The 21,641-nt window shown below is 49.5% G+C and overlaps 13 protein-coding genes across 13 annotated transcripts; 7 read left to right on the top strand and 6 right to left on the bottom strand.

The window, feature by feature from the left end:
• Positions 1-5: 5 nt before the first annotated feature.
• On the top strand, positions 6-1,910 carry mrh4 (ATP-dependent RNA helicase MRH4; the record flags this gene model as incomplete). Its single annotated transcript, XM_056725773.1, has 1 exon — positions 6-1,910. The coding sequence occupies one exon, from the start codon at positions 6-8 to the stop codon at positions 1,908-1,910; it is 1,905 nt and encodes a 634-aa protein (XP_056576624.1).
• Positions 1,911-2,175: 265 nt separating this feature from the next.
• On the bottom strand, positions 2,176-3,880 carry N7517_008044 (putative carboxylesterase; the record flags this gene model as incomplete). The annotated part of the gene is made up of 2 exons (XM_056725774.1): positions 2,176-2,430; positions 2,522-3,880. The coding sequence occupies 2 exons, from the start codon at positions 3,878-3,880 to the stop codon at positions 2,176-2,178; spliced, it is 1,614 nt and encodes a 537-aa protein (XP_056576625.1).
• A 650-nt stretch (positions 3,881-4,530) lies between these two features.
• N7517_008045 (SET domain-containing protein) lies at positions 4,531-6,600 on the bottom strand (the record flags this gene model as incomplete). The annotated part of the gene is made up of 2 exons (XM_056725775.1): positions 4,531-6,426; positions 6,487-6,600. The coding sequence occupies 2 exons, from the start codon at positions 6,598-6,600 to the stop codon at positions 4,531-4,533; spliced, it is 2,010 nt and encodes a 669-aa protein (XP_056576626.1).
• Positions 6,601-7,898: 1,298 nt separating this feature from the next.
• Positions 7,899-8,503, top strand: N7517_008046 (mitochondrial 54S ribosomal protein uL14m; the record flags this gene model as incomplete). The annotated part of the gene is made up of 4 exons (XM_056725776.1): positions 7,899-7,913; positions 7,969-8,053; positions 8,141-8,365; positions 8,433-8,503. 4 exons carry the CDS (start codon positions 7,899-7,901, stop codon positions 8,501-8,503), a joined length of 396 nt encoding a protein of 131 aa, XP_056576627.1.
• A 237-nt stretch (positions 8,504-8,740) lies between these two features.
• On the bottom strand, positions 8,741-9,636 carry N7517_008047 (DNA-directed RNA polymerase II core subunit RPB9; the record flags this gene model as incomplete). Its single annotated transcript, XM_056725777.1, has 5 exons — positions 8,741-8,785; positions 8,864-8,953; positions 8,997-9,324; positions 9,411-9,514; positions 9,631-9,636. 5 exons carry the CDS (start codon positions 9,634-9,636, stop codon positions 8,741-8,743), a joined length of 573 nt encoding a protein of 190 aa, XP_056576628.1.
• Positions 9,637-10,269: 633 nt separating this feature from the next.
• pin1 (peptidylprolyl isomerase ESS1) lies at positions 10,270-10,906 on the top strand (the record flags this gene model as incomplete). The annotated part of the gene is made up of 3 exons (XM_056725778.1): positions 10,270-10,272; positions 10,330-10,733; positions 10,786-10,906. The coding sequence occupies 3 exons, from the start codon at positions 10,270-10,272 to the stop codon at positions 10,904-10,906; spliced, it is 528 nt and encodes a 175-aa protein (XP_056576629.1).
• A 674-nt stretch (positions 10,907-11,580) lies between these two features.
• On the top strand, positions 11,581-12,309 carry N7517_008049 (uncharacterized protein; the record flags this gene model as incomplete). The annotated part of the gene is made up of 1 exon (XM_056725779.1): positions 11,581-12,309. The coding sequence occupies one exon, from the start codon at positions 11,581-11,583 to the stop codon at positions 12,307-12,309; it is 729 nt and encodes a 242-aa protein (XP_056576630.1).
• A 788-nt stretch (positions 12,310-13,097) lies between these two features.
• N7517_008050 (uncharacterized protein) lies at positions 13,098-13,796 on the top strand (the record flags this gene model as incomplete). Its single annotated transcript, XM_056725780.1, has 1 exon — positions 13,098-13,796. One exon carries the CDS (start codon positions 13,098-13,100, stop codon positions 13,794-13,796), a length of 699 nt encoding a protein of 232 aa, XP_056576631.1.
• A 419-nt stretch (positions 13,797-14,215) lies between these two features.
• On the bottom strand, positions 14,216-17,042 carry N7517_008051 (uncharacterized protein; the record flags this gene model as incomplete). The annotated part of the gene is made up of 4 exons (XM_056725781.1): positions 14,216-14,273; positions 14,333-14,496; positions 14,552-16,663; positions 16,734-17,042. 4 exons carry the CDS (start codon positions 17,040-17,042, stop codon positions 14,216-14,218), a joined length of 2,643 nt encoding a protein of 880 aa, XP_056576632.1.
• A 245-nt stretch (positions 17,043-17,287) lies between these two features.
• N7517_008052 (nuclear cap-binding protein subunit CBC2) lies at positions 17,288-18,068 on the top strand (the record flags this gene model as incomplete). Its single annotated transcript, XM_056725782.1, has 5 exons — positions 17,288-17,353; positions 17,439-17,539; positions 17,593-17,637; positions 17,690-17,881; positions 17,939-18,068. The coding sequence occupies 5 exons, from the start codon at positions 17,288-17,290 to the stop codon at positions 18,066-18,068; spliced, it is 534 nt and encodes a 177-aa protein (XP_056576633.1).
• A 152-nt stretch (positions 18,069-18,220) lies between these two features.
• Positions 18,221-19,078, bottom strand: N7517_008053 (pyridoxal 5'-phosphate synthase glutaminase subunit PdxT; the record flags this gene model as incomplete). Its single annotated transcript, XM_056725783.1, has 2 exons — positions 18,221-18,791; positions 18,846-19,078. 2 exons carry the CDS (start codon positions 19,076-19,078, stop codon positions 18,221-18,223), a joined length of 804 nt encoding a protein of 267 aa, XP_056576634.1.
• Positions 19,079-19,617: 539 nt separating this feature from the next.
• N7517_008054 (4'-phosphopantetheinyl transferase family protein) lies at positions 19,618-20,823 on the top strand (the record flags this gene model as incomplete). Its single annotated transcript, XM_056725784.1, has 1 exon — positions 19,618-20,823. The coding sequence occupies one exon, from the start codon at positions 19,618-19,620 to the stop codon at positions 20,821-20,823; it is 1,206 nt and encodes a 401-aa protein (XP_056576635.1).
• Positions 20,824-21,364: 541 nt separating this feature from the next.
• N7517_008055 (uncharacterized protein) lies at positions 21,365-21,628 on the bottom strand (the record flags this gene model as incomplete). The annotated part of the gene is made up of 1 exon (XM_056725785.1): positions 21,365-21,628. The coding sequence occupies one exon, from the start codon at positions 21,626-21,628 to the stop codon at positions 21,365-21,367; it is 264 nt and encodes an 87-aa protein (XP_056576636.1).
• Between the last annotated feature and the right edge of the window lie 13 nt (positions 21,629-21,641).

Genomic DNA, 21,641 nt, shown 5'->3' on the forward strand with positions numbered 1-21,641 from the left:
GTAGAATGCCTCTGCCAATTCGCTCCTCGATATGTCTTCTATGTCAAACTAAGGCGACCCTGATCGCCCCATCGATTCTTCCGACCTCATGGCAGACCACGCGAGGCATGGCCACCGTTCGTTTGCGCCGCAAGGCCGCTCGGATGGCCCTGTCGCCTACTGTTGACAGACCATCTCTGCCATCTCCTAACAAGCCACGACGGGAACGGGCTGGCCCCTTTGCCTCGATGAACCAGACTCAGGCACGGATTCGAGACACACCACGCACGCGATCACAGGCGGCCCTCAAGCGTTCAGGGGAGGAGGGCAAGGCGGAGAAGAAGGAAAGCCCATTGTACAGAGCGTTGAAGATGCAGACAACATTGACACCTGTGCCTTATGGCCGCCGTTCCGCTATCAAAGCTCGACTTGCCGACATCACCAGCTTCGACCACTTCCCTCTCCTTCCCGCGGTTCGACAGTCGATCTTCGCTCAGGCTCTGGCTGGCCTCAGTGATGTCACCCCCACGCCGATTCAGCGACTCGCGATCCCCGAGCTGCTGCTGGACGAATCCAAGAAGAAGAAGAAAGTGAAGCAGGCGACCGAAGATGAAGTAGAATACAATTTTGACCAGTACCTCCTGGCAGCAGAGACTGGCTCGGGAAAGACCCTTGCATACTTGCTTCCAATCGTTGATGCTATCAAGCGTGCTGAAGTCATTGATATTGAGGAGGAGAAAGTGCTTGAGGAGCGAAAGGCACTAGAGCGGGAGGAGAGAATGAAGAACAAGGCATTCGATCTGGAGCCCGAGGAGGCGCCAATGACAAACGCCGCTCGTCCCCGGGCCATCATTCTCGTGCCCACTTCCGAATTGGTATCTCAGGTTGGATCCAAGCTCAAGGAGTTGGCCCACACCGTCAAGTACCGCTCGGGCGAAATCTCATCCACTTTCACTCCCCGCCGGATTAAGAACACCCTCTTCCACCCCGCCGGCATCGATATTCTAGTTTCAACCCCTCACCTTTTGGGCTCTGTTGCGAGGACAAACCCCAATATCCTCAGCCGAGTCACCCACCTTGTACTCGACGAGGCCGATTCCCTAATGGACCGATCGTTCATCCCAACAACGACCGAAATCATTGCCAAGGTTACGCCGTCGCTCAAAAAATTGATTCTCTGCTCAGCCACCATCCCCCGCAGTCTCGACAACCAGCTGCGCAAGCGCTTCCCTGATCTCCAGCGTTTGACAACTCCTAACCTGCACGCCATTCCCCGTCGCGTCCAGCTCGGTGTTGTGGACATCGAGAAGGAGCCATACCGCGGAAACCGAAACCTTGCCTGTGCTGATACCATTTGGTCAATCGGCAAGGCAGGAGATAGACACGAGCACACCGAGACATGGGGACCCCTCAATGCGTACATGGAGCCGAAGGTTAAGAAGATCATCGTGTTCGTTAACGAACGCGAGGAAGCCAACGAGGTCGCCAGTTTCTTGCAATCCAAAGGCATCGATGCTACCTCGCTGAATCGTGACACCGATTCCCGGAAGCAACAAGAGACCCTCTCGCAGTTCACAGAGGTTAAGCTTCCACCGACTGCGGAGGAGATCATGATTAATAAAAAGAAGAACCGCGCCGCTGGCAGCATTCCTTTCGAGCTCCCTGAGCGTCAAGACCCCATTCGCCGCCTTCCCGACACCAAGGTTCTTGTCACTACCGATATCGCCTCCCGTGGTATCGATACACTGGCAGTGAAGACAGTGATTCTCTACCACGTCCCCCACACGACTATTGACTTCATCCACCGACTGGGCCGTCTCGGTCGTATGGGCAAGCGTGGTCGTGCTGTTGTTCTGGTTGGCAAGAAGGACCGCAAGGACGTTGTCCGTGAGGTTCGTGAGGGCATGTTCCGTGGCCAGGCTCTGATCTAGATCCAGATCCAGATCCAGATCCGCGCGTTCGTGCATTTATTACATTGTAAAAATCTTGTAACATACATGGCGTTGGTTTGAGGTTTTGATTTTTTTTGGGAACTGGAAGACGACTATACCCATTGTCGCAGCAATAGTCATTAGATCTTTGGAAGTATGTACGATATGCAATCATATATGATAAACCTAACTCTCCTCCCGTATAACGATGTCTGAGTCCAATTGCTACCAAACAACTGTAAACGAACATTTTGATTCCAACTTCTCACAAGGGTATATCTCTCGCGAGCCTTCGCCAGAAGTCACATCTCTTCTTCAACTCGACGAGCTTCACATTCTCAATCCCATCATCCACAACAACAAATTCCTCGCCCGTGTGTAGTTCTGGCACACCTGGCTGCGAAGCATTCGTCACCTTATGTGCATTCGGGTCTCCCGTCTGGAAGAAACTCGCAAAAGCTCCGGCGTAGCCTTCAAAAACTACTGGGTTGGTCTTCTGAACGGCGTTGATTCTGTTCCACTATAATTAATCAAGTCAGCATATGCCACGGGAACCAAGAAACTCGCCAGGGGAAAAAAAGACAGATAGCAATAAAAATGGAAGAACAAACATAAATAGTATCACTCCCATGCGTCGCCGGTGAAATCGTATACTCCCCGAGATACCCTTTCTTCGTCGCAGCCGACGCGATCCAATAAGCCGGACAAGCAAGTACGACATCCCGATAAACCAAGCCAGCCCGAACATAAGAGGTATTATAAACGTCGATCGTCTCTGTACTCCCCTCAGCGGGATAATAAAGAGATTCTATCTCACCAATCTTCTTGGCCGGCAGTCCAGGCACAAAACCGGAAAGCCACTGGTGGAAACTAGCAACAGAGGAATTAAATCCATTTACCGAAACGGCGCTGTCAAGACCCGGCGGAACGAAGCCCTGGCCCTCGTGGCTGTTGTACATTCCCCAGACAAACTCTGTGTTCAGGGAGCCCCTGTTCACAGTTTCTGTGAGTGTCTCGACAAGGAAGGTTCCATCTATCACAGGCGCCCAGGTGTAAGAGCTCGTTGTCCAACTGTGGCTTGCGCCGATGACCAGGCTTGCGTCACGGATCTTCTGGACATCCACGGATTTGAGACAGGCGAGTGTCTTACCAGCGTGATTGGAGCTGGCACAACCTGTTAGGTTCGCCAATTTGGTGTATATTTCTTCCGCTTGGGGTGCGTTGTATTTATATGTCTTGGGCCAGAACGGCGAGCTGGCAAGCGCTTTCGAGAATAGTTTCGGTTGTCCATTGCGGCCATTTGCGAGGACTTGGGCGACTACTGAGCCAGCACCGGCTGACTGGCCCCATATTGTTACGTTGTGAGGATTGCCGCCGAAATGGCGGATGTGCTTCTGGACCCATTTCAAGACATATTGCTGGTCTAATAGGCCCGGGTTTAGATCTGAGGTCGACGAATCTTTGATCGCCTTGCCGGGTAGGAAACCGAAGGCATTGACGCGGTAGTTGGAGTAGATAACGATGTAGTCGTTGGCATTGCTGACATTGAGTACCGGGAATGAGGATGGCGGCATGGTGAATGCCGCGCTGCCTTGGATGAAAGCTCCGCCATAGAATACAACCAGCACCGGTCTGCTAGTATGCTTGGCTAAATCCCATGGTCGTGAGAACAGTCCCAGGTAGAGACAGTCTTCGGTGCCGTTGACCGTGCGCTGGGGGCACATGTCGAAGTCCTGGTCTGTGTCATAGAGGTCTCCGGTGATTTTTAGTGGTGGCTGAGGTGCGCGAAAGCGGTTCTCCCCGGTTGGTGGTGCAGCAAATGGGATTTTACGAAAATATGAGAGGTTGTAGGTGCTGTCATATTGACCTTTGAAGGATCCGTAGTCGAGGGAAACTTGAGGGTTGTCCCATGTAGTGCTGGTTGTGACCCCAAGGCCGAGAAGGGTGACAATCAGATCTGAGAACCTCATCTTCGGGTTTCAGCGGGTTTTCGTCTTAGGGTTATTGTTTCATTCATATGTTGTGTTCAACCTGGCAAGCCCCAGGCCATATATAGCCTTTCCGTACGCAATTAGAAAGCATCACACCCATTTGACGAGAGAAATCGCATTCGGTACAGGAAACCCCGAGCTTCTCTGTGTAGCTTTCAAGCAAATTGGTCATTATCAAGCAGACATTCTCAGGCTTGGCTACGAGAGCAGCTCATTGGTGCAGTTATTGTTGATGCCCGGGGCGAAATGCGGGGGATTTCTGCAGTGGTTGTCAATTCGGATTCGATCACCCCGATAGATCGTAGGCCGTATAGTCAGAACGAACCATAGTTAGCTGGAAAATCCCCAGAACACCTAGTTATATTTATATATTCAACATGTCCACACTTAATGTGTCGAAAAGTAGCTGTCAAGGGAGTCCCCGTGCGAACAAAGCCCAAGTAAACACTGTGCCCTCCGGATTCCAACCCTAAAAATGCATCCTTGCAAGAAATACAAACTCCAGATCCAATTTCCATGCAATATGCCAGTTAAAACAAGTATTATCACAAATGCCAATTCTGCTAAACCAAAACTCCGTCCTTGTCGTCTTGTCTCGTAGATCAAACAGGGCTCAAGGGCTGTACTGTTTACATAGTCATACGAAGTTCTCTAGTGCGACGCCGACTTGCCCGAGCATCACGGCGAGACTCAGCTGCATCACTAGTCTCCGTTTCCGGGGTGTTTGTGTCGGACAGCTCGGGCGTTGGGGTGATCCCAAAACTAACGCCACGGTCTCGACGACAGATACGTGATTGTGCATCGGGGGACAAGAACCGATGGACGGTGCGGTGGTCCATTACTCGGTCTTCCCCGTCCGGGCTTTTGTCCGTTGATGGCCACTGGTATCCGTACAGCTTGGAATGACGTTCGCAGCGCGGACATTCACGTCGCGTGAGGTATGAGTTTGACTGGAGGAACCAAGTATCACAGGTCTGGCACTCCACCCAGCGGTCATACTTCTGGGCAAGCAATCGTGATGTCTTGGTATAGTCTCCAGGGAATCGGGCAACTTGCGACTCTGTCTCGACGGAGTCTACGATGAATCGCCGTTTGGTGCGAGGCTTTCGCGTCTTGGGCTTAACGGCATGGGCGTCGTCTAATTTGGTGGAATTTGATAAGTCTGACAATCCTTCTTCGGGGTCAATGTCCATGGGGTTGGTGGTGACGAGCTGACCTTCAAAAGAGGCATCAGGATGATCCTCACCGTTGAGTTCTTTCGACTCAGACGGTTCCACTGTAGTTTCTTCTGTCTTGACCTTGGTTCCCAAGTCGTCCTCAGTTGTGGGGGTAGTAGAGGTCGACGACCGGTGGGATTCATCGGCAGTAGAGTCTGGAGATTCGCAGTCCGTGGGGATAGTAGAATCAGTGCCATTGGTCCCATTTGGATCGCCTTGGGCAGTCACGCTCGGTTGCCCCGCCCCGGTGGCAATTGGAAGGGAGTTTAGTGAATCGGTTGGCGATGCCACTGCAGTTAGCTCTGTGATTTCTTTCTTCAGCTCGGACCCCTGGGGTACAGTTTCCGCCAGAAGAGCAGTTGGAATCAGTAAAGTATCCGGGATAGGGGTGTTGTCTGAGCCGCGCGTTGGAGCTGATTCCCCGGCAAGTTCAGAAACTGATATCTCTTCTCGCAACTTCGAAACTTGTCGCTGGAACTTTGCACGTTTGCGCGGAGTGGAGCAAGCCAAGGTAGAGGAGCTGTCGGATTCATCAACGTCTGAGCTGTGTCTACGCTTCCTGCTCACATTGCTATCTTCAATCGGTGTAGCTTCAGAAACGGGGCTGGACTCTTTGCTGTTTGGCTCTGTGTCAACATGCGGAGACCAGCCATTCCGTACAGCACTCTCGCAAGTATGACACAGACATTCGCAATTGTCAACGCCAAAGTAGTCCTCTCCGTAGGAAACCGTAATCTCTTCTCCCTCGTGGATGTCGCGCATGGCTAGGACAGACATGCCCTCGTTGCCCCTGGTTGTCAAGCTGCCGTTGGCATCACAGTCATGATTAGCAAAGCGAGCAGGACCCAGAAAGAATGATGGGGCTTTGCGGCGACTCGACATTACAATGCTGAAGTCTTTGCGGGTCAAGCCAAGATCTAACTCTTCTTCATGGGTCATAGACACAAGCGTTCCACTCAAATATTTGATCTCCTCGCCCTTTTTAATGAATCTGCGAGCGCATATAGCAGCCTCATGTTGCGTTATGATGTATCGATTGGTGGTGGTGACCTCGAACGGACAGTCTGGAAGATACATCTGAATGTACTTGCGGAGGTGTCGGCGGAACCACTCCTTCTCTCGGGGGCTACGGAGGTTTGCCATGTATTTCTTCAAGCCTGGTATCTCTAGCAGTCTGCTTTCGGCCGCTGGGATATCCTTATCGACAATAACGTCGTGGAGAAGAATGCGCCCAATATCGTCATCGTGGATTCCGCGGGCAGGGCTGTATTTGGTGCGGTTCTTGCGGGTGGTGGTCCAAAAATAGGCCTATCAATAGCAAGTATCAGTGAAAATGTATATGTTTTGAATTGCAGGAAAAGAACATACGTGATCCACCAGCGCATCAGTTGCGACATCGTCATAGCTGGCCAGTTTCGCCAGTGTCAGGCGCTCGCGACGTTCGGCGGCAGGCGAGCTCTTTCGCGCTCTCTTTGGGGGCATGATGGACGTAACAAGAATCTGAGGACCACTAGAGATCGAAGGGGGAGAAAAGAGGTGGTCTCATAGAATGCACACCGGGTGCAAAGGAAGTTGGGGAACAGTGGAGTGGAGGGCGGAAGTCCGAGGGATGGGGTCGAAAAATGAGTTGAGATGCAAGCGAAGAATTAAAATGAGTGACTGACAATCAACACAAGTAACATTGTGATGTGATTGTCACCATTGAGGCTGTTCCAAGGAGAAAGGCATCCTTCGCAGATGTTTTTAGGGGCGGAACGGACACTCGGGAGTGTGCCAGCTGAGACCTTACCGTCTCTCTACTTTTACTCTTCGTTTCCCCTTGACCTGTTCTTTTTGCTCCAGTAATAACTATTGCATATGAAGTAATTAATTATTGTTAGCTTTTTATCTTTTTATTCCCTCCGAGGTTTGTTGTGACTTGATTTTACGCGCCCAGCTCGCATACAATATGCACCGTGCGTCAAGCCTCCCCATGCCGTATCACCGCGAACCTGTTGAAGTGGAACTACTGTAATTGCACCCAATCAAGATAATGATTGCGATCAAGTGATCGTTCTCTTCCTGTTTTGCACGTAAAATATATTGATACCATCCCTCAATGGGTCTTTGCTGGGGAGGATCCGCAGCCAATGAAGTGCTGGAGAATCTGATAGATCCAAGTATGAACATGGCTCTCTTTCGAAGAATTCTTTAGGAATGACCCGGGGCTTTTCAGAGCCCAATCTTGTCTTGTGTCTACCTCTGGGATACAGAAAAACCAGCCTAACTGGTTAAGTGGGGGAAATAAGAAAATAAAAGGACTGTATAGAGGTGAATCCAGGATGTTTTTGAACTATATATCTGGTTGGGATCAGGATGCCGCGTGGATTGAGTCAGCAAATACCCACATAGGATGTTACTCAAATAGCCAGAATAAACACTCCTTATGTTTACTAGTCTAATAAAAGTGATACCACATAATAGATACACAAAACATATCTGGATATCTTGTGAATAAGCGGCGTTTCATGTGCTAGCTGAGGTCTTACGGCTAATATCGTCAACCGGAGAACCAAGACAAATTTTCAGAAGTAAAAGCAAATAAATAAAAGATTTGTAGCAATTGAGGAACTGCATGAAACCCAATTTCCAAAGAGTCCAAGTTGAAGTCCCATTAGATGTTGTATAGAAAGGCACAACTATGTATCTGATCGGATAAACTGATTATCCGGGAAACCTCCCCGGGGCCGCGAGAACAAATTGCGGACAAGGACTATCTGTAGACCAAGTACCAGAACACAATGATTCAATTAAAGGTGCGCAAGCGGTGCCTCTCACTAGCTCACAAAATACTGACCCTCGCTCCGCCAGACCCTATTAAGTTGCATTGACAACTCCGGCGCCTCGATCGTCGAGTGCGTGAACGTCCTGAAGAAGAAGCGGCCCGCGACAATCGGTCAGTCTCCACGGCCCTCGAACCCAGCATACAATACAGCAATACAGGAATTAGGAACCCAAGCTGACATTCTGATTGGTTATCTAGGTGACAGGATAGTCGTCGTCGTCCAGAAGCAGCGATCTGCAGGCTCCGAAGCCACCACCGCCGCTGCGCTCGCCAGCAAGGTCCGCCGTGGTGATATTCGTCATGCCGTTGTTGTTCGTGTGAAGAAGGAGTTGCAGCGCCCTGATGGGTCCCTTGTCCGGTTTGGTGATAATGCTTGCGTATTGGTCAACAAGTCCGGAGATCCCATTGGGACAAGACTGAACGGTAAGTGCTCTTCGGGGAGTTTACGATGATCGCCATCTCCACGTTTTATATACTGACATCTCGACAGGTGTGGTGGGACAGGAGCTACGGAACAAGAAGTGGTCAAAGATCTTGTCATTGGCGCCGATCCATGTTTAATATTTCACGTTTCTACATTCGTTGGAAAGCGCTCGTTTTTGATTTGATTGGATTTCAATCCATATGTATTCTTAGTATGTAGCATCAGTTTCACCCCCGTTCCGAAATCTCCATGCATTTTCCTCTGTGCCTGCTCCGAAATAATTCGCCAAACTCCGATGATCGCAAAAAACCACAAAAACAAAAAAATTCAAGGGTATCGGAAAGTTGAGACCGCGTCGCAGGAACGTAGAAAGATCACATGTAGACTTGACCGCACGCACAACAGACGTAGTAGAGTTTCTGAGCAAGTGAAGGCATGAGTTAGCGCACGGTTTATATTAGTGGGGGACACGGATCCATCGAAGGATTGGTTCTCACCATGCCGGTTTCGGCGGATCGTTGTTGTGACTGGAAGAAGACGGCTTCGGTTTCGCCGCAGCTTGGACAGAGCTTGTTGGCCCGTGGAAGCTGCAAAATATGGGGGTTAGCCTATGGATGCTCATGAAGTTACAGAGCGGGGGGCGTCTGCCCGGGGCTCGACTTCAGAGGACTCCAGGCTGTCACCCACAGGCGGCGCATCCTCGAGGAGATCCTCGTTGGGGGTGGGACCGCAAATAAAGCAAGTAAGGATGTCACCGCAAAGAGTACAAAAAGCAGGAGCACAAACCGTGGGGTCAGAAGTCACATCCTGAGTAACACCGGCGGTGTCACCGACTTGGCTATGAAGGTGGTTCTGGTAAACACAGTGGGAGGAGGCAGGCTCGCCAACATGGCAGGTACGGCAGGTAAACATCAACTGGTTGTTCACTCGATCCTCCTTGGGGTACAGCAGGTTGGAGCTATCAAAAAGTCAGCAAGATGTCCTCGAGCCGTAAATGTCCACATAGCGACAATTTCAAGTCGGGCGACTTGGAAATTAACTTACCATTCACGGCAAAACTTGAAGTGAATTTGATCCGACGGCTTGGTGTCGCCACCAGTCGTGGAGGAAGGGCTGGCAGACATGCTGCAAAAATGGCTCGAGATATTCTAGATAGACGGTTTGTAGCGGAGTGGGAGAGCAGAGCAGTCTCCGAGAATATCGTCGAAACGGAGACGGTGGATTGGAGAGGGAAAAAGTACAGAGTAGCTTAAGGTATACTTACCTTCATGGTGCCTGTTGGGAAGCGCAAGTCGAATCACGTGCGAAGTCGAATCACGTGCGAAGTCGAATCACGTGCGAGGTCAAATCCGTGCGAGGTCGAATCATGTGCGAGGTCAAATCACGTGCAAGGTTGAAACACGTGGGGGTGGGAATGGAGGTGAGTTGTTTTGAGCTCACTAGGTGATATTCCCTTGAAATTTCATAGGCTGTATGCCTCGTCTCAATTTTAGCTCAATTTTGACAAGAACAACTCCTCAATGAACGCAAATTCAATTATGAACCCACCAATCAAGTCCCTGTCTATTGAGAGCCCCGGGGTATACTACCGTACACATTGATTTATTCCAAGTTCCTACATAAATGAGCACATGGATATCTGCATTTTACTGTAGCTCACATGTATAACTGCGAGTTTAGTATATTTACATTTGCATAAGTAGGAGATAGTCTAGATGGTGATCCCTCAAACTGGAAGCGGAGAGCTGTCATGTTTGTGTAGTTTGCAACTGTTCACCTTCCCCCGCAGTTTCCGTTCACATACAACGATTAGACTAAATCATTTATGATTTTGAATCCGTTGGATATTGATCTGTACATTATTATTTACTCAATTCTCATCTTTTAGATTCAATCTTGGAATATGGTGGGATCAGATTATCCTCAAACCTTGGAAGTTTGCATAGCTGACTCTTGGACCTAGGCCGACACAGGTCTTCCCACCGGTTGGGAAGTTCGTCACTCCAACTCTAAGAATCTCCCATACTATTTCAACCCTTCCACAAAAGAGTCTCGCTGGGAACCACCTACCGAAACCGATACCGAAAAACTCAAACTCTACATGGCGCAAAATCACACCCCGGCTGCTGCTCGCCCTGACGCCTCTGGCGAGGGCGAGGGCAAGATCCGCTGCAGCCATTTGCTCGTGAAGCACCGCGACAGCCGTCGTCCCAGCAGCTGGAAGGAGGCCGACATCACTCGCACAAAGGAGGAGGCTATTGAGATTCTCAAGGGTCACGAACAGCGCATTCAATCTGGAGAGATCACTCTTGGCGACCTGGCAGTCGCTGAGTCCGACTGTAGCAGTGCCCGGAAGAAGGGCGATTTGTGAGTTTCTTTCAGTAACCTAAGTGCCATACGTCTTGCTAACTCCTGAAAGGGGCTTCTTTGGTCGCGGTGAGATGCAAAAGGAGTTTGAAGATGCCGCTTTTGGCTTACAGCCTGGCGAAGTCAGCAGCATCATTGAGACAGCATCCGGAGTTCACCTCATTGAACGGTAGGTTCATTTTTCGAAGTAGAGTTGTCTATGGCTAATCTCAGATCTCTGTCTCCAGTGTCCAATAATCGCATGCTTCCACCATCTCTTGGTCAGTTCCACTGCGAAAAATTCTGATCGCATCAATGCTTTGCAGACCCTAGTCTCACGTCTTGGAATAATCTTTAAAAGAAATAAACTATGAATGGAATGCCATCTTTGTTCTCTGACTTAAAATGTCTTGTCTCGGGCAGGAACAATCGAGTAGCGGAACCTGCAATAGCCTTTCCCTAGAAAGATGCTAATATATTATTTGAAGATGAAGGCTCAAAATGCCCAAATTTTTACGAAAGAAGACTCGGACGGGGCTTGAAACTTTGGATTCAAACCTAAGGATGTGCTTGATATCAAGTCTATGTAACCGACTCTAAATAGACTCTCATGCTAATCACAGCGCGTTTAGGCTTAGTAGTCTCAATCAACCAATGGTTCATTATCGGAAAGGTAAATCGAGAACTAAAATAAGCCGCGAGATTACATCTCAAAATAAGGATATCAAAGGGCATTGAACGCATACAAAACAACAGACGAGACATCTCTCAGGCATACTTTTGTTCTCCCATCTTTCCTCACTCTTTCTTTTCCACCTCCATTTACCACTTCTTTCCCACATACTCTCTTCTCATACGCTCGCCAACAATGAGCAGCGTCACCCTTAAACTCCGCCAGAGGCGGTCCATGATGCGCCTTCTTAACCAAGGCCGCTCGATTCTTGAGTACACCTTCGAACCAAACGCCTTCATCGTTCCCCAGTGGATCCTAGCGCCCCCAGAAGTGCGCGATGCCCTGATTACCCTCCAGTACAAAGCCATGGTAGCCATATATGACATGAAGAGCCTCATGCTCATCCGCGATAACCGATACTTCCAGTTATGCCCCAAAGGCCCGGGCACCATGACCTACCAGCTCCATCAATCTTCCATGAATCGTCTCCTCGAATGGAAGGAAGACTGGAATTTTGCTGACCCGACTCTTGCCGCCGCCGCAAAAATCCCCCGTGACTCTCTCCGATTCTGCGTCGACTCAATCGCCTACGGAAAGTTTACCTATACATACACCCATAAGATTGATGAGTTTATGTCTGGTTCTTTCCAGAGCTGGCGCCAGCTTCGCGCTGAGATCGGACACCTTGCCTATCGTCTCATGAGCCAGAACCCGCATGACTACGAGGAATGGCGTGTCTGGTGGGAAGGCAAATTTGCTGATGATATGTGGAAATGGGAGGTTTGCCTTGAGTGTCTGATTCTACCTACCTGGGAGGAGATCATCGACGATCTTTATCTGATGATCCACGATCGAGTCGAGAATGCTCAAGATCTGGCCAACTCGTTCTACATCAGCAGCCCAGTGTTGGCTTCGTCGACTTGACTTGGCTCTGCCTGCCTGAGCTTTGACTTTCTGCAATTACGATTCAATGAATATGACAGCAACTACGATGACAATGTGACTTGGGATTTGGGTTTGATTTTCGGCGCTGGGACAGAGCAGCCTGATGGGAATGAGGGCACATGGAAATAACAGGAGTTTTGATTTTGATTTCTTTTTGATATTTGTTTCTTCTGAAATGCAGCGAATTACAAACTATGCACTCTATAACTTATCGTAATAGTTGAGGGCGAATGCAATTCGACCCGAATGAACGACTATAGTGGAGGACTCGGTTCCACAACACACTTGTTTTCCGGCCTTCTAGAGATTATCAGAAGCTACTCAGACCGTAATCACCTTATCATCTGATATGTAATTGCCCAATGAAAGGGAAGTAAAACATTGATTTACCTGAATGATCACGTGTGTGTTCGAACCCTACATATCGACAGTAGCCGCCCTGGAGGAGAACAAAGAGAGCTACTCAGGTATCTTGTCATTGTTTGTCTTCCGTAGAAAGAATAGACAAAGAAGATTAAACCAGTAAAGCAGATAAACAAAGAAGCCCAAGTAAAGAACCCCCAGAAATGGAAAGAAGGAGAGATCAACTAAGCCCGAAGGGACACATGGTCTTTGTGCAATCTAATTATTCTATGACCATAGCTTCAATAAAACTTGCAAGTGAGACTATAGGATATAGGCAGGGTCTCTAATCCATACTCTTCACTAAGCTCTGTCACCTATCAAGGTACCAACCCAGCGGAATCTGAGATTCCCCATCCCCCAATATGTGCATCTACTGGACATGCAAGTACACACTGTGCGGCTGTATATGGGACATGGATCCATCGAAATGCCGAGACAAGCGGCTCTGCTGGGGTCGAAGAATGATAACACTCGAATCCCACACAGCGACATGCGGAGACTGTTGGGCGAGAGGGGACAAGCGTGTCTACGAACAACAAGCATGTGACGAAGGTGACGGACATGGGGAGGTATCTAAAGGGGCGATATTAGATTGCGAAAGCGACGCAGATGGGAGCGCCAATACTTCCGACGATGAAGACTACTTTTCAGCTGATGAGTTCCTGGCGCCATCTCCATATTCGCGACCTGCGACCCCGCCACTATACTATGAGCAACATTCAGCAATGTATCCCGTATCTGAGGATAACGATTTCGATTTGACTAGGGCCTGTGACCCGGTGGATCTTGCGTCGATGGGGAGGGACTATCGAGCAAGGCGTCACAGGGCGGCCCCATCCGAGTACTCGTCGGATGGAACAGATTATTTTGTTTCTTGTGAAGAGTACCCCGATGAAGAATCTCCCGACGAGGAGAAGTTCAACGGTGAGAACGATGAAGATGATCTCTACAATAGTATTGTGGTTCCCCCTGGTAGGCCTAAAGGCCTGATCAAAAGCTTGGAAGATCGATCATTGAGGTTATATGGCTCAGTGCAGGAGTACTACCCAACAGCAGAGTAGGAGAGACATGAGGGGCGGACTGGAAGATGGATGTCATCAAATGTATTAGTTCGTTGTAGACTGCACCATCTTTTTAAAAGTCTTTTGTGTTAGTGTAATTCATTTATTATTTCGTGATCATTTCAGTAGAAGCATCGGGATTATTGTGTAGATGGAAACAAGATGAAGAGGTATGGAAGCACGGCCATTTGAGGCTATATAAATCAACTATGAGGAATGGACATACAGACCAAAACTGACATGTTGTAATAACGATTAATGGCTTGATAACTTTTGCCTAGATCTAACTAAGGACAGCACAGCCTAAGGCTAAGGTTCAAAATTGAAACAGTGGCTCGTCTCACGAGCTTCATGGATTGATGCGTAATAACATACATGCGAAAAACTAGATCCTCTAACAACATGCAGAGCTAGACAGTTCACAGACTCGTGTTCAGTCGTTCCAAACGTGAGGTAATCGCGTCGATAACAGCGGATCTGGAAGAAGGATGGTTAGTTATTGATTCATTGACAGGTAAATAGCAGAATGAACTCACTCTCGTTCGACCATTCTCATCGCATCTGCAACCTTGGCCCGTTGCAGTCGTTGGGGCACCTTAGGCTGGCCCCCAGGAGAGGACGGAGCTCCAAGTTCTGGAGAAGGCATTTTGCCTGTGACAGACTTGGTTTGGGCCATAAGGTCCAGAGCAAGGCGTTTGACCTAGATAATATGTGAGTATTTCTAGCAGGCCGAATGTGAGAAAGACAAAACTTACAGTCTCCAACCGTGAGATCAATGGTTGATCCTCCTCTTGCTCTTCACCCTGTTGCAAGGATGCAGACAATGCCTTCACCTCGGTTATCCAAGCCTTCTCTCTTTCGCTCAGAGGGCGACCTCCAGAATTCAGGACCTTCGTGCGTAGTGCCTCATATCGTCGGTTCAGTTCACTTTGCTTATTCTGGGCAGCTTGTAATCTCTTATCCAGCGCGTCTCCATTTCGGACACCCTCCTTGCGATGTCCGTCTTCCCCAATCTGACTCGTGACACCCTTGACACGCTCTGCAACATCCGCAAGCTGCTTCAATTGGTCTTGCATCTCGCCCTGCAGCCGCTCACAGCGGCGGAATAAATCTGAAGCCGCTCGCTCAAGAGCATTTGTATGGGCAGATAGCACGCGATGTGCAGTGGCCACAAGGTCTAATGTCGCAGGCGACAGGCGCACTTGCTCTTTGAGCGTATGGCGTTGCCGATGCGGGACGTGCTTCTCGACAAAGGAGTCCAACGGAGAGTTGGCGTAGAAAATGGCGGGAACTTGGTACGGAGCCCGGTTCGGGGGCAAAATAGGCAAACCTGATGCTGGCGCCCTGGAATCGTACAGTGATTTGTCCAGTGCCACGGACAGAGAATCTTCTGGTGTATCCATTACAGCTGCATAAGGGTTAGATGGATGATAGGTGAGGAGCAGGTACCCAAGGTCGAAGTCATAGAAAACAAGAGAGGTGGCCAGATGTTCATTCTGCGCGGTAGTATCGGCATCCGAAACCTGCAAAATCCTCTCTCGGATGGTCACATTCCCGTCACAGAGAACTTGGAGACGGAAAGCGGAACCTGCAGTGTCTTCGGCTTGCAATTCAGCTTCCAGTCTCTGTACCCAGCCGGATAGAGAGAGGAACACCACGTTTGTGGCAGTTGTCACAAAGAAAGAGTATCGAGAATGAATATCCTTGGTGAAAGTAGGCCATGTACTTGTTTTCTCTCCATCCTTGATTGTATCCAGTGATTCGACCAAGACCAATTCAGTCGGCTCTGAAAGAGGAGTTCGGAACGCGTTCTTTCTAGCTTTGGGTAGCCATTGTCCTTCAACGCCATCGAGCTCTAGACAGATGTGGACTCGGCCATTCCCACTAGTAAGAGAGAGAACCGTTGCTGAAAGCTTCTCTTGGTCTGCGGCTTCCACGGCTAATTCTTCTTCCTCGCCCATCATGAGATCATCGACGTTTAGACTGGCAGCAATGACAAGTAGATCGCAGAGATCCAAATCATCGATCTCATCGCCATTGTCGAAGCGGAAAGGCCCTTGTAATCTTGGGATGGCGCTAGGATTGGTCGGGCGAGTGAACACATCAGCGCCTTGGATTGTTTCGGATCCAGAAGGCGCACCCAGAGGCTCTTGTTCGTCAAGCTCGGAAAGCCAGTCATACTGTTGCCGGCAGGCAATCAGCTCCTCCTCCGATTCCTCCGGTTCCTGTTCCAGGGCACCGAGTTTGGGAATAATCGCTGCAGAAAGAGAAGGAATGGTCGTAGAAGGGGCTTGCCACTTGGAAGGCAGGAGAGGACAAAGCGCATAGAGATCACCGGGTCTCATCGCCACCCACAGGGTCATAGGTGCCCATGCATCTTCTTTCTCGCTGCCATTGCCAGCGAAACAGGCCGACGCAACCTCCATGTCAATGACATCAGCAGAGAATCCCTTGTTTTTGCCAAATCCAGAAGGCGCAAAGTCCTGGTCGGATGAGGTCCCATCGACGAGCTTCTTCAGATCGATTGCTAGGGTCGGCTGGTCGAAGGACCAGTGGTTATTCCGGTCCAACTCCCAAACACGCACCGCAGCATCAGCTGTGATTGTAACAATGCAGCCCCCTAGATTGGTGTGCAATCCCAGTGGATGCCATAGTGCCGAGACCACCGGAGCCTCAGGAATAACATGGGTTGTCGGTCCTAACTGATATGTCTTCAGCCGTATAGAGTCGCAGTCGGAGGACGAAAGGTGTGAAGAATCGGGGAGAACGGAGATATGAACAGTGTGTTCAGTGACGATGGCAAGGAAGGCGCCATTCGGGGAGGGGATGATCTGTTTGATCAGTCCGTACACAGGCACTGCTAAAACCTGCGGAACCGTTAGTCGCAATTCAATTTAACCCAAGCTTGATTCCCTTGGGTGTACTAGATATTCATACCCTGTAGGGAGGGGGCTGAGTGTTGTCGGTTTGCTCTTCAGCTTGACTAGCCGATCCCTTCTTCTGCTTAATCTCTTGTTGCCATTGGTCTTTGAGTCGGGCAAGGTTTGACCACCGTATCTCATTGTCCACAACGGCGAATACCTCATTCCCCCTCTTAGCGATTGTTCGCGTAGCTCCATTGGTCACAGGCTTGGATTTAGTTTGCAGGTCCTCCGCTGGACTTTGGGCTGAACTGCTGGACAGGAACTTTGCGCCAGGCGAGGGCCGGCACAGCCAGGCAGGCGCATAACTGTTGACCTTCGGCATTAAGGATGATTCGTAAATTGTATTGTATAATCGAAAGGTGTTAAGAGTTTCAGACCATCCTGGGGCGGTCGGAAATAGCAGACGAGTTGCGCGGGTGAAAAAACAAAGTAGACGAAAGCAAAGTTGTTGATGCGGAGTGGAATTCTTGGGTGCCAAGATCTTTCGAAGAGCTCCGAGCTGCTTTGCTTCCCCAACTACCTTCTGTCAACCACACCCTCCAATTTCAACATTCATCTCAATTCACCATGAGCTTGCTGGCTGTAAATACAGTCGACCGACTGGATCGACCTAGCGCATACTATGTCAGCAAGGTGAGTACTCACCTTGGACTGCCCTTCACCAAGCTGCGTTGAAACCAGTCCGAATGGGTTATAGAGGCTGAACAACTGTATGCAGAATAAGCGACGCAGATTCAACGATCGAGAGGAAGAGGAGCAGCAGCAGGAGAAACCCGACGACAAATTGAAAGACGCGACAACCCTCTACGTGGGAAATCTGTATGCAACCATGCAATAACCTAAACGCAATTTCCGTTACTGACCAATTCAAGCTCCTTTTATACCACCGAAGAACAAATTCACGAACTCTTTGCCAAGTGAGAATGCGCCTTCGGTTCCCTTCGAATTATGATTAACCTCGAATTCTAGGTGTGGTGAGATCAAGCGACTTGTAATGGGCCTCGACCGATTCAACAAGACACCCTGCGGCTTTTGCTTCGTCGAGTATTATACCCACCAGGATGCGCTGGATTGCTTGAAGTATATCGGAGGAACCAAGCTGGATGAGCGGATCATTCGGACAGACCTTGACCCCGGATTTGAGGAAGGACGGCAGTTCGGGTATGTGATCTTTACCAATAGCGGTTACGGGCTAGTAATGACTGACTTTCTCTACAGACGAGGCAAATCGGGCGGTCAAGTGCGTGATGAATACCGCGAAGAATACGATCCGGGCCGTGGTGGATATGGCCGTGCCTATGATGAGCAGCGCCAGCGCGAGGAGGATGAATACGGCGCCGGAAGGTAGGTCAGGACATAATGAAAAAGTACTGGCTTGGCAAAGCAATGGCGTTACTTAATGGGAGGGTGAATCCAATTAGCAGAAACAGGAAATGTCTATTCACCGAATACTCTATCTACAATTTTCTTTTTCCTCCATCGCCTTCTAATGCTGGTGATCTATTGCTTTAACTTGTCTCGTTTCCGCACTGCTGATTGAACTTCGTGCAACCACCAAATGTGGATTCTTGCGTCGCCTGTCAGCTCCGGGTGGAAGCTGGTGCCGAATACATTGCCCTGTCGCACTGCAACAATGTCGCCAACTTCCTGGTCAGGATTGATGTCTCGACCCTCCGTGGCGTGTTGAGCTGCTGGTCCCACTAATGTTGCTAGTACCTCGACGTGCTCTGCCGTTGCCGCTTGCGCCACCAAGTCCCGTGCTTGTCTGGATGGTGCCACGACAACATCGTCCTGTTGAATCTCTTCTGTTTGAATGCCCTCATGGTGGGGAAGAATTTTCTCCACGATAGGGGCTCTAATGAATACTGCTGGGAAGGGAGGCGCGTCTGGACCCAAGAATGGCAGATCCAACGGGCCTTGGAAGCTTTCCGTCTGTCGACCGAAGTGGTTTCGGTTCACTCGCACATCAAGACCACCGATGAGCTCTTGCCCACCCTTCTTGGTCTTGTTGGCAGACTCGGCGAGCAAAATGAGCCCAGCGCATGTACCCCACGTTGGTTTGCGATCCACTCTGCATACCCAACGTATTAGATAGAATTGATATCGGCTGACCGAAGTCACTTACTTTACAAACTCCCGCAGTGGCTCGAGCAGATTTGACCTTGCTGCAACCAAAGACATGGTGGTACTCTCGCCTCCGGGCAAGACCAATCCATCGCATTTTGCTAGTTCTTGTGGCGTTCGTACTTCAATGAAGTGCCATTCCGAGGATGGTGCTTGCTCGGCGGCTTTCTTCAAGAGTTGCACATGCTCAAAGAATGCGCCTTGTAGGGCCAGAACTCCGACGGTGATAGGCATTGTCTCTAAAGATAGTAATTGAGGACTGTCTGACTTCGGATTCTTCTTGATATTGATGACTCTTTTGGAAGCACGTGACTTTGACTTTCCGGCGGGGAACTCACTCTCACGTGATAGCTTCTTATCTCCGTATTTAATCCCACGCGACATCAGATATCAAGAACCGTACCTACAGATGTAGGTATGCCTAGGATGAAGAGGGAAGAGCGACATATGTAAATCTTAGATATATATAGTTGGTCGTACTGCTAGGCACGACCAACCAGGATTTCCCCGCTTATTCCCATGTACCTTCCCAGCATAGTACTTCCACGCACCACGACAGGTGATTGCCTTATCGACACGTGTTGATTGATATATAGTCCGATATGCGGGGCCAATATGGCTTCGATCTGCCAAGGTGGGATGCGGCGCATCTAAAGTTGGCATATATGAGACTGTTGATAACAATGCAATGGTAGACCTCGGATCATCTGGACTTGTGAGTAACTAGCCACAGGGCATCCAGTAATGCACCCACTAACCAATTTCAGACCAAAATGGATCTCAATGAGATCAAACAGAATGACATCTCCAAGGACCAGCCTACATTAGTCCGATGGTATATCGATGTCAGACGTTGGGATGAGAACTTTTTTGACCTTCCTCTTCTCAATACCTTAACTCAGTCTGATCAGGCAGCCGTTAAGAAGTACTATCAAACCTCGGACAAGCGCCTGTCCTTGGCCTCCCAGCTCCTGAAATACTACTACGTTCACCAAGCCACTGGCACTCCTTGGAATAAGATTGAGATCCAGCGTACTCCAATTCCCGAAAATCGCCCATTCTACGATTCAACTCTTGATTTCAATGTAAGCCATCAGGCTGGGCTTACTCTGTTCGCGGGCACGCGTGCCGTAACAGCCCACTCAACCGGTGAAGCCCAAGGTTTGCCTCGCGTGGGCATTGACATTGCCTGTGTTGATGAACCCTCTCGTCGCCGCTCTAATCGTCCCCCGAAGACACTTGCTGACCTGGCAACTTTCGTGGATGTCTTCACTGATGTCCTCTCACCCCGTGAGCTTGCGACTATCAAGAACCCTTACGCGACTCTTCAATTGGCTCGGAATCTTGGTCTCAGGAAGAGTGACCCGAGCAAAGACAACGAGGAAGTTCTGGCTGCCTACGGCGTTCGGCTGTTCTACTCGATTTGGGCCCTCAAGGAGGCTTACTTGAAAATGACCGGAGACGGCCTTTTGGCCACTTGGATAAAGGATCTGGAATTTACAAACGTCATTCCCCCTGAACCCGTTCAGAAACTCGGATCTCCTGGTCGCCCTCTCACTCCTGCCACTCTCATTGCGCCCTCAGTCCAAGATTGGGGTCGGCCTTACTCCGATATCGAAATCTCCATAGGTGGCATCCCCAACTATTTTGTACGCGTCCAGCTCGTCGGCTTCGAGTCCGACTACATTGTCGCCACAGCTGCCTCAGGCCCCAATATCGGAGCTGTTTCGCAGCAGGTGGCCGTGAATGGCAGCGATCACCTGCCCGGGTGCGTCACAGTCCTCGACCCCGAGAACGGACATCAGAACGTCCGTATTGCCCCCATCGCGCTTCGTACCGTGGGCGATCAGGATCCCTGGCACGTGCACTCAGTAATCAGCGACCCCTGGTTGCCCATGCAGGAGGTCGATATTGACATCGATATCCGGCCATGTGCTGAGGGCCGCTGTGATCACACCCAGAAGCTACCAAGTTTCTAAGTCCCCCCTTCCTAGTTTATGACCAGGTGATCATTCCTCTGAGTTACTTGCATGTTGCATTTTCTTATCCCATGTTCCTTTTGAGCGAGCTTTTTGGCCCGATTATTCCCCTTGAGCATATTTCTGTGCATCGTCTTGTTATCATTAGCGAAAATGAAATGCCCCATTTCATTCCATCTCTGCGCCTCTTATTCTGATTACTAGATCCCCTGGTTCCAAGCGTAATTGCTTGTAATTATTTTTCCGGAACGTTAGGTGAGTGCCGATCACATGCTCATCTCCAATAAGCTCTTCAATGAATTTACTTTCGATGTCCCCTTTCAATTACTGAGACATGGGGTCCACGGTCGATCCTGGTAGATAAAGGACAAGGTGCGCGGACAAGTATGGGTAAAGAATCGAAGCCTATTTCTATTCTATGGACCAGTTTAAAACAAGTATATAAAAGTAAGAAAAGCGAGTATCCAACAGTAGCCGGGTCATGTCATGCGTTTGCGCTAAGAATATATACATTTTAAATTGCAAAAGGGGAAGAGGTGGATCAAGAGTCAAAAGTCTGTCCAGAGGTAATGCCAATGTCTAGACTATTGTTGGTCTCCTGAACAGTGAAGGATGGTGTCGGATAGGATCGACGTCTGGGGCCCTCAAAATCGATCTCTTGGGTATCGAAGAAATGGGCAAGAATATACTGCAGTGTTCCAATTGCGGATTGCTTCTTGGTTAGCTGTGGTGTTCGGGTTTGCTCTCTGCTGTTATAGACTTTCAATTTGAATGCCTGATAGTGCACCCAAATAAAAAGAGACATATTGTAAGTGCCG

Source organism: Penicillium concentricum (genome assembly GCF_028827145.1).
Source record: "Penicillium concentricum strain IBT 3081 chromosome Unknown utg000003l_segment0_segment0, whole genome shotgun sequence".
Lineage (NCBI taxonomy): Eukaryota > Fungi > Ascomycota > Eurotiomycetes > Eurotiales > Aspergillaceae > Penicillium > Penicillium concentricum.